We start from the raw sequence: 10,622 nt of genomic DNA, 5'->3' as shown, positions 1-10,622 counted from the left end.
TGGTGGAAACAGCAATGGGACATCTTCACAGCCACTTTTGGAAGGGGTGCATCATGTCTGTGTGTGCCAGGGGCAAATGGGGGACTTTCTGCTCTATCTCCTCTTCTCAGAAGGTCTTCTAGGAACTCTCTTGCTGAACAGGATCCTACAATAGTGAATCCACAACAGACCCGCTGTTCCAGTGGTGGTTATCTCAGAACAGTGTTACTCAAAGGGGGAAGCAACCGGGGTGGGAAGATTCAAGGACAAAACAAGCATTTCAATGTAGTATTGTATAGTATCAAAACACTTTTTAATTTTTTTTCAGAAAAGGGATTTTAAAATATTTTTTAAAGGACAGCAGGAACATTAAGTGACACTGCAGACAATCCTAGTTGTGATCCAGAATCGTCGCAGTTCAAATAGGAGTGCTGGAGAAGACTTGAGCACCGCTAGGAGTGGCTTCTTTTGGTTTCCCAATGTATTTCATACAGAATCTTAGAGTTCGACGGGACCCCAAGGGTCATCTAGTCCAACCCCCTGCAATGCAGAATCTCAGCTAAAGCATCCATGACAGATGGCTATCCGACCTCTGCTTAAAAACCTCTGCTTATTTCTTCCCAATAAAAGAAGTCGGCATGGCGCGAGCGAATATCTATTCCGAAAGTGTGGCCCGCGGAGGAAAAGTTTGAGAGCCACTGTTTCAGAATTAGGAAAGGATGCGCTGGTGACAAAGAGCTCTGTTAAACTCGGAAGCCTGCACGTGCCGGATCCCAAGGGAAAGTCCAATTATTACCCTACTTTTCTGGGGGGGGGAATAGTTAAGGACCCCCCCCCTCCGGTGGAAAGGATGCGACCCCCACCGCGCGCTCTTCTTCCTCCCCCAGAAGCCGCTGCAGTAAGGATGCTGCTAAGCCGGGCTCCTTTGTCTCCCTTTGCCGAGCGAGGACTCGCCGGGGGCTGACCCAGCTCCCCCCGCCTCCGGCTCCCTCCTTCCGCCCCCCTGGCTGCCGCGGCTTCGGGTGGCTCTCAGGTCGCCTTGTCAATCACGGCCGCCCAGGAGCCGCCGGGTTGCGCGCCGCGCTCTCGCCGCCGCCCGACAGGTTGGAAAGCCATTAATTACTCGCTCGGCCATGCAGGTTTGCGCGCAGGCGGCTCCTCTCGCCGCCGCCGCCGCCGCCGGGGCTTTGCTGCTGCCGCCGCCGCCTCCTGGCTGCCCATGGAGCTCTAGCAGCGCGCACGATGGCCGCGCCTCCCGCCTGCTCTGCCCGCCGGCTCCTCGCCGCGCCCTCGCTGCTTCTGCTGCTGGCCGGCGCCCTGGGCGCTAAGGTAAGGGGGCTGGTGGCCACCGCCAGGGACGCGGGGAGCCTGGGCGCAGCCGGCTGCCGTGCGCCCGGGCGCGCTCAGGGTTGATGCGCCCTCCCCGCGGGATCCTCTGCGAGGCTCCTTGCCAGGGGGCAGCTGGCTGCCTTGGCCGGCTCAGCCTCCGGGACTGGGGAGGGCAAACGCAGTCGGCTCACAGCCGCCCAGGGCCTGGGAACCGAAGAAATGCGCCCCAGCGCGCGCCTTCCTTTTCCCAGCCGCTGTATCACCAAAGTCTGACGCGCCCGGGTTTTGTTGTTGTTGTTTTGTTGGTTGTTGGGCTCCCTCTCTTCCTCGCCCCCGAAAACCACCCCCTCTCCAAGCCAGAGATCATTTTATCACGAATTTAAGCAGGAAGAGGGGAACGGGTGGCAGTTTGCGCCAGCCACTCCCTTCGCTGCTTTGGATTCCCAAGGGATTAGGAGACCCGGAAAGCGAAATGCTTTGAAAAGTCCCCTGCTAGGATTTCCTTTGGCTCCGGAGACCCCCTTCTTGCTTTCCCCTTCGCCGCTTCAGCTACCAAGTCGTCTTCCCTTTGAAGTGGAGGCGTTTTTAACACATGGCACGAAGAACAGCCTCTGATCCTCTCCGGCTGTTTCTGCTCACGTGTGAATAACGTTAATGCCGGATGGAAAAAACGTACAGGAGGGTTTTTTATAATAAAAAATGCACTTGTATTGCATTTGAGTTAGAGACTTGGAGAAGAGCAAAGCCTGGTTTGGATAATAATGTGTGGAAACAGAGTCCAAAGGAAGCTGTAGCCCTTAATGCGAGCTGACATCTGGAGAGTCCAAAATCCTGATCCTAAATACATTATGTGGCAATGAGGGCAATTCACAGGTGGGGAGGACCCAAGACTACAGTGCTATGCAAACTTCTCAATGTATCCATATTTTCTCTGCATTATGTGCATGTGATTCCCAGACAAGTGGCTGTACTGAGAAGCCCACCCCTCAGGGTCCCCCTTGCAGACAAGTCTTGCTGCAGCACAGCGGCTGGATTGCATGCACACATAACCAAAGCGTTGTGCTCCTGTACCCGCTGTGTTGTTGCATGGGATCCCGGGACTGACTTAGATGGTGTGTGGTTGGTACAGCCACTTGTGGTAAGAAAACTCTATGGAAGGAACAGTGGCGTAGCGTGGGTTGTCAGCACCCGGGGCAAGGCAAGTAATTTGCGCCCCCTAACCCCCAGATGTTGCGCCCGGTGCGGCCGGCCCCCCCTGCACCCCCCACGCCACGCCACTGGGAAGGAAGCCTAGTTCACATGCAGGATCAATCCCATGCACTTTCATTGCTCCAACTTCTACATACCCTGTTTTAGCATCCAACTTTTCTTTCTGCATTTATTATTTCGATTTTTTTCACCTCCTTTTTTTCCGCCCAGGACAGCTCGCAACAATCGGTTTAGATGACACAATTCAAATACAGTAATTGTAGATAGCCATTAAAAACCAGGAGTGGAAAAACTTAATATAACACTATCAGTCAAAATCCTGGAAATCTTTACCTGCTTCATGAAGGCAGGTAAGGAGGGGGGAGTGCCCATCTTTCCTTGGGAAGGGGCTCCACAGTGGGGCTGCTGCTGCTGAAAATGCTTTAGCAGTGGTCCAGATGTAACCCACTCTAAATCGCATCAGTTGGGCATGTTCTGCTGGGCTGAGTTTAGTGCAGTAGAAGTTTTGATATTTGGATAAAGTGAAACCTCAGCTACAAACCACTTGCCTTGAAAAGAGAATTGAGGTTGATGGGGTTTTTTTAAGCAGCAGAAAACCCCCACCCCCATTTTCCTGGACCTTCTGTCTCTGGTGTAAACTAGCCTTAAGCACCCCTCCTTTCCCTCTTCCATTTTCCCATTAACAGCAGGTGTGGGCCATTCATTTGGGGAGGGAGGCAAAGACACACCTTGGGACCTGACAGAGAAGCTCTAATTAGAGCTCTGTGCTCTTTAATAACACTTGTCTCCCTGCAGCTGTAAAAACTCTGTCAAATCCTCCTCATTATTACAGAACACCCATTCAGAGGCCAGGCCAGCAAGCTCTACCTCTGCTATTCTAAACGGGGGGAGGCAACCCCGCCCCCCACTAACTTCAATCAGCTTGCCTGAGCCTCCCAGATTTCATGGGTCACTGCAGCCTTTGTGGCCCTGTTTCTCAGAGGCTTGTGAGGAAGCCCTTTGCCGTTTCCTCACTGTGAATAGCCAGAGGGAGACATCTCTCTCTCCGCGTCTAGGATGGGAGGGGTTGTCGCCCCCTCTCAAATGAGGCCTACGTTCTCTTTTGCCACCGTGCCGCAAACTTCCGGCAGCCGAGACACACTCTTCGCCTGAAATAAATTGGATGCACACTTCCCTGTCGTTCCACAAACTATTTACTTTGCTGCGGATCTTGCCTTCCCAAATGCACATGCGGAGGTATTAGGTTGCATCTCTGTGTGAGTTGCTGCTGTGGAAGTGCCTCTGGGAAGAGGCATGTTCAGAGCAGGGACTCACGCAGAAGTACAAGGTGGCCTCCTCTGTGGAGGCAATCCCGATGGATAGATGCAGCAGATTATCTGTCCTTACAAAAAGCTGATTAGAAAGGCGCGTCCCATGCTGCACAGCGATTCTTCAATCTTTTAGCTAAGCGGTTTCTCAATATTGGTTCAATATTGGCACGCAGTTCACCTTAATCATGGTGCTCTGTATGTTCCCGCTGTGGCAGTGTTAGAAACTGAGATATGAAAGCTAGGAGCTAAATGGCACCTTAAACTGAGGTCAACAACGGAATGTCTAGGCACACTTTTTTATAACAAGAATACAAAGCTGAAAATGAATTGAACTGCATCTAAAATATTACATGTTCATTTTCCACATGATCTAGTCTTCCTCTGCCCACTCCCCATATATTCTTAAGAGGGCCTCTTCTCTGCAGAGAGTGGCTGGAAGTGGGGAGGCAGAAAAAGGTCCTCCTTTCCTTCCACTCTGCAGTTTTAATCTGAAATCTTAGGCGCAGTACTGTGGCCAGAGCTCAGAAACTGCTTGTGCTAATGAAATTCCCTGTCGCAAAATGCGACTAGGACTACGGGCGTTTCAGACACTGCACTGTGGACATATTCTTCCATTCCTTTATATGCAAGTGGCTTCTACCCACTTATCATTGTCTGACACAATTGAGCTTTTCGGAAAGGAGATAAGAGAAAGACAGAAGGACCAAGACAAACACATTTTGTCCACACAGAGGAATTTGGAGCTGTTTCACGCTTTTACCATGGCTAGGATGCATGTAAACTTCAAAATACTCAGGACTAGGACTAGGGCTAGGAACAGTGGACGGTCATGGCTCCTTGGTGCATGCCTACAATGTGTTTGAAGTCAAACTGTTCCACTTCACTTTTGCAGGTGTACTTTGACAAAGGCGGATTGCAGACTGGTACATCCAGTTGCCATGTTTTCTTGGAGTGTTCAAGAAGTAGGAGCGAAGTCTCGGATTGCTGAAAATCCCTTGCAGATTGCTAGCCAAATGTCACTCTTATCCATTGAGCCCGTGACAAGCCGAGTGGATAAGCAAACTGCCGTGGTGTGAAACACTCTCATCTTAGAATAGCTTAGTTGTCTGTATTATCCTGCACAATAAATCGTGTGTAGGGTGGTTTTTTTTTTACACCACACATCTGGTAATCTGTCTGGGCTCAGTAGGATTGGTGAAACTAAGTGGGACCAGTTCTACCATTAGGCAGAGTGAGATGGGTGCCTCTGGTAGATTTTGGGTTTCAGGAAAGGGTAAAAAGAAAAAAGCTTTAAAATATAGTTTGTTGCACTTTTCCTGCCAGGGAGTGGGAGAGGTGACTGAGATTGGTCAGTGGCGTAGCGTGGGTTGTCAGCACCCGGGGCAAGCCAGCACTGCAGTGAGAGAGAGTGAGTGAGCCAGGTAGGGGCAGAGAGCTGCGAGTGTGAGCACGCCCCCCCAGATGTTGCACCCGGTGCGGCCGGCCGCCTCTGCACCCCCCACGCTATGCCACTGCCTCAGGTTCCAAAACAAATTGGGTACTATGCAATGCGGTGTGTATGTATTTCTCCACCGGCAGCAAAATGTCTTGGGCAAGGCCTGAAAAAGGTCAGACTGAGAATACCAGCACAAAGTTCTGGAGTTCCGGACAAATAATTTAATCCACAGCTGAATCAGAGCAGCAAGCATTATGGGAGTTTCAGAAAAAGACAATCTGTTTTTGTTTTTTTTTCTACCGTTGGACAATATGTCAATATAATCATACTTAGGGCTACCCACTCTCTGTTTACTGAAATCTTGAAATCATTGAAGGCCCCATCTGCACTGTAGTATCACACCACTTTAAACAGTCATGGCTTCCCCCAAAGAGTCCTGGGAACTGTAGTTTGTTACAAGTGCTGAGAGTTGTTAGTGATATGATACAGCTTTAAAAGCCTTGGGCAAATGGGATCCAAACTTTAAAACCCACAGTTCCACAGCAGGGGAACGCAAGTCCTCGCACTCAAAATATATCATACCTGAATAGTATGAATAGTATACCTGAAGGAGCGTCTCCAACCCCATCGTTCTGCCTGGACACCGAGGTCCAGCGTAGAGGGCCTTCTGGCGGTTCCCTCACTGCGAGAAGCAAAGCTACAGGGAACCAGGCAGAGGGCCTTCTCGGTAGTGGCGCCCTCCCTGTGGAACGCCCTCCCATCAGATAAACAACTACCTGACATTCAGAAGACATCTGAAGGCAGCCCTGTTCAGGGAAGTTTTTAATGTGTGACATTTTGATGTATTTTTAATCCTTGTTGGAAGCTGCCCAGAGTGGCTGGGGAAACCCAGCCAGATGGGCGGGGTACAAATAAATTATTATTATTATTATTATTATTATTATTATTATTATTATTATTATTTATTATATCATGAAATTAAGCAAAATGCAGGTCATGCGGCAAGCGTTCTCCAGTGGCGTGATTCAGTCTCGACCAAATAAGACGGTTCATTTGCTGCCCACAAAAATAAAACAAAAAACCCCAACTAGCTCAAAAAGCATGTGTATATGAACAGCGGCAGAGCTGTGTGGTTAGGAGAACACGCGGGGATGGAGTCCCCATGCTAACCATTCCCTGTTTTTGTCAGGACAGTAGGGACGCACCAGAAGGAGCCGGTACCTGGAACGAAGAGGTCACCAAGTGGTGGGGGGAATGGGGCTCCTGGTCTACCTGCTCGCGCACCTGCGGAGGGGGGGTGATGTCCCGCGAGAGGCACTGCTTACGGCAGAGGTAAGTACCAGCTTGGCACGAACCTTGCGACAAATAGCTGAAGCTGTTGTCGTCACCACCGCAGTATAAAAAGAGCAGAGAAGGGAAAAGTTGCCGGCAGCCGAGGTTCTCCCTGTCAGTGGCGTAGCGTGGGTTGTCAGCACCCGGGGCAAGGCAAGTAATTTGTGCCCCCTAACCCGTAGATTTTAGTAGGGGCAGAGAGCTGTGAGTGCGAGCGCGCCCCCCCCCCAGATGTTGCACCTGGTGCGGCCGGCCCCCCCTGCACCCCCCACGCTATGCCACTGTTCCCTGTGTTTGGCCCCATTCCTCTCATTTCCTCTCCGTTCTTATTCTGCGCCCCTTCTCCTTTGAATATCATTGTATTCCCAGGGTCCCAGCGGGCTGCTCTATTCATCCCTCCTGAGGTACAACAGCTCACATCCTGAGCCGGTTCCCCGGCTGAAAGGGAAGGGGAGGCGTTGCACAATGATGATGACAGATTTCGTTCTCACGAATTCCAGCCGCGTTCCCATCCTTGGCTCGCCCACTCAAATTCCCGTCCAAAATTGGCTTGCGAGGCCTTTGCAGAAGCTCCTGCCTGCTCTCCCAAGAGCTGAAGGGGAAGCCTTGAAGAGGCACCTCTTTGAACCTGCTACTCCAGATCCCATGACGCGAATGAGGCCTGCCAACCAAGAACTCAATATGCTTTGCCTCACACACCCCCCATCCCCAAATCCCTCCTTTCTATTCTGCATGAGCGCACTTCTGAGCGGAGAAAGCCTGATCAAGGCCCCCCTTCCTTTCCTCTTTCCTTCCGTCAAAAGGAAAGGTGGAGAAAACTTCTTTTATGTGGGCTGGCTGGCTGCATAATTAGGGTCCAGATATGCCGAGGTGCCTTCCGTCTGGAGATGGCAGGATTCTCAAACATACTTTGAAATCAACTGCGCCGTTAACAAGGCACCCCAGTGTCTCTCTTAAAAACAGCAAACCCAACTCCATAGCTAACAGCTCCAGTCACCCTGTTTAAAAAAATTCTATTTATCTATGCACACTCCACGGAATGTAATGACAGTAGTCGCTCAAGGAAGGAGGCGTCGGTTTGTGCATCAAAGCCCTGCTGAGTTCATGCAACAGGACTATGAAAAGAAGCTGCACAAAGCCAGGCGCTTGAAGCAGGCGTCTGTTTTTCTGCCCGTGGTCCTTCCAGTCCTTCAGAGCTGAGCCTTACAGCCTCCTGACTTCGGATCAGGAAGTCTGCTCTAAAGGACTCCATAGATCTAGGGCCAGTAATGATGGTGGTTTTGGAAAGCTGTGCTTTTTCAGGGGTTTGGAGTGTTGGGTTGTGGGGTTTTCTTTTTTGGTAGTTGCCTTTGATAGTTACAGGCATTTTCCAAGAGAAGCTATCCCACTTCCCGTGCCTGTCTAGATGACACACAGTAACTCCCGACTTACCTTTAATTGCAGCATGCATTTGTGCTGGCTGGGGCTACTTATTGCTGAGAAAATAGCACTCTGCACGTGTTCTTTAAAAAAAGAAGAAGAGTTATTTATTGATGCTTATTCAAAGATAAACAGAAATACATATCCATTACAGATTATCTTTTTATAATACCATCCTATAAAAAAAGAAAAAGGGCAGAAAGTAGAAAAGAAAAGAAAAAGAAAAACCTAGAGAGAGAAGAAAAGATAAAAGCATTTCCTGCAGCCAAATATAGTATTCATTCATTAAAATCCAACCGTTCTGTCTTCCTTACACCAGTATTTTTTCAATCTTCAAATCCAGATATTACAAGTTAATTTTCTCTTTCACGCAAAAAGTCCATAAGAAATTTCCAATCCTTAAGAAACGTCGGTAATGATTTTTCTCTAATTAAACATTTCTCTAATTAAACAAACTTTGCCATCTCCACCAAGTGCAATAGTTTTTTTAATCAGCCATTCCTCTGCAGTGGGCAAGGCTGTATCTTTCCATCTTTGCACTCTGCACATGTTCAGAGGCACTTTGAACATGTTCCAGGACCCAAAGCACGTTCTGGGACAGGTCTAATGAACTCAGATAGAAGCCCAGGAATGAGAGTCCTTACACTCCTCCCAGTCTTGGAGACGATGGCTTCTCCTCTCCACTTCTGGGCTGTGTATGATGGCAGTAGCAAACTGACAAAGAAGGGCAACAGAAATTGTTACGGGTGTTGCAATGGTGTTTCAAACCTAGCATAGAAGGAGAGGCTATGGCAGGCATAGGCAAACAGCCCTCCAGATGTTTTGGGACTACAACTCCCATGATCCCTAGCTAACAGGGCCAGTGGTCAGGGATGATGGGAATTGTAGTCCCAAAACATCTGGAGGAGGGCTGAGTTTGCCTATGCCTGGGCTATGGGGCCCCTGAGCCTGGGAAGCAAAAACTTCCACTGCTTTTTTCTCTTGCAGGCTGCAAGTTTCTCAGGGGACAAATAGTAGCATGTGCCTGGGTCAGTCCAAGCACTACCAACTGTGCCAGCAGCAGGTAAGATCAAGTCTCCTACATCCTTATTTCGACATGGATTCGTTCTGTGGGATGATGTGCAGAGGCGGAGCTAGCTGCTCTGGCACCTAGGTAAACGTAAAGGGACCCCTGTCCATTAGGTCCAGTCGTGACCGACTCTGGGGTTGCGACGCTCATCTCGCTTTATTGGCCAAGGGAGCCGGCGTACAGCTTCCAGGTCATGTGGCCAGCATGACTAAGCCGCTTCTGGTGAACCAGAGCAGTGCACGGAAACGCCGTTTACCTTCCTGCCAGAGCAGTGCCTATTTATCTACTTGCACTTTGACATGTTTTCAAACTGCTAGGTTGGCAGGAGCAGGGACCGAGCAACGGGAGCTCACCCAGTTGCGGGGATTCGAACCACTGACCTTCTGATCGGCAAGCCCTAGGCTCAGTGGTTTAACTCACAGTGCCACCCGTGTCCCACTGGCACGTCCCAGTCGGAAAGCTTCCCATGGCAGGCTGCTTCCTGGGCTGGGGGGGGGGGAGCCACACCACTTTGCCAGCCACCTTCCTCCCTTCCCTCCTCCTTTTGGCAGCTATGGGGAGGCTTCTCCCCCCCCCCGGAAGCAGCCCAGGAGCGGGGCGCAATGCCGCGCCACCCGCCCGTGACTCCCAAGCCTCCCCTGAACTGTCAAAACGAAGTGGGAAGGGGGGAAGGCTGCTAGCAAGGTGGCACAGATCTGCCCCTTCCCCCAATGGCTCGGGGTAGGCTTGGGAGTCGCGGGTGCCAAATGTCACCCCCCTCAGTGATGACACCCAGGGCGGACCACCCCCACCGCCCCTTTCCTCCACCCCTGCTGCTATGAGCATGAAATCAAATAGAATTCAACTAGCAATTGGTTGGTTACTACTATCTATATGGAGGCAACAATATGTATGGAACCTGAGGATGTGTTATTGGGCTTGCCAGGCTGCAAACCGCAGCTCGGTCCTATATGCATCTACTCAAAAGTGAGCACCATTGAGTTCCCGTGAGTTTAGTGGGGCTTATTCCCAGGACTGCAGCCTCAGAAAGTTGCTCAGGTCTGCTCAAAGATTACAGTGGTATCTCGGGTTACAGACGCTTCAGGTTACAGACTCCACTAACCCAGAAATAGTACCTTGGGTTAAGAACGTTGCTTCAGGATGAGAACAGAAATCGTGCGCCGGCGGTGCAGTGGCAGTGGGAGGCATAGCTGTCAACTATTTATTTGAAAATAAGGGATCAGCAGCCTTGAAAATAAGGGATCAGCAGCCTCACCTGTCAGTCTACGGGATATGTAACAATCCGGGATAGCAGCGGGAAACGGCACTGGAATAAGGGAATTTCCCGCAAAAAAGGGGAAGGTTGACAGCTATGGCGGGAGGCCCCATTAGCTAAAGTGGTACCTCAGGTTAAGAACAGTTTCAGGTTAAGAACGGACCTCCAGAATGAATTAAGTACTTAACCCGAGGTACCACTGTACTCTTGGGAACATCTGGCAGTAATCCCCCCCCCCGCATTCTGGGTGGGGGGGTTATAAAGGAATAGTGAGGTTAGATCCGC

General features: G+C 50.4%; 1 protein-coding gene across 3 annotated transcripts in view; it reads left to right on the top strand.

The window, feature by feature from the left end:
• Nucleotides 1-990: 990 nt before the first annotated feature.
• Nucleotides 991-10,622, top strand: part of LOC310765923 (ADAMTS-like protein 2) — a 40,526-nt gene continuing 30,894 nt past the window's right edge. For 2 of the 3 annotated variants that reach the window (XR_014549879.1, XM_083621583.1), the window contains exons 1-3: nt 991-1,308; nt 6,452-6,594; nt 9,001-9,076. Coding sequence is in view for 2 of the 3 variants with exons in the window: in XM_083621583.1 (XP_083477709.1) it covers nt 1,222-1,308; nt 6,452-6,594; nt 9,001-9,076 (306 nt within the window). In the remaining variant the exon portion in view is untranslated. The remainder of the gene's footprint in view (nt 1,309-6,451; nt 6,595-9,000; nt 9,077-10,622) is intronic. The other variant, XM_083621584.1, reaches the window with a different exon arrangement.

Source organism: Podarcis filfolensis, assembly GCF_964270895.1.
Source record: "Podarcis filfolensis genome assembly, chromosome: 6".
NCBI lineage: Eukaryota > Metazoa > Chordata > Lepidosauria > Squamata > Lacertidae > Podarcis > Podarcis filfolensis.
This window is presented reverse-complemented; position numbering and strand designations above follow the sequence as displayed.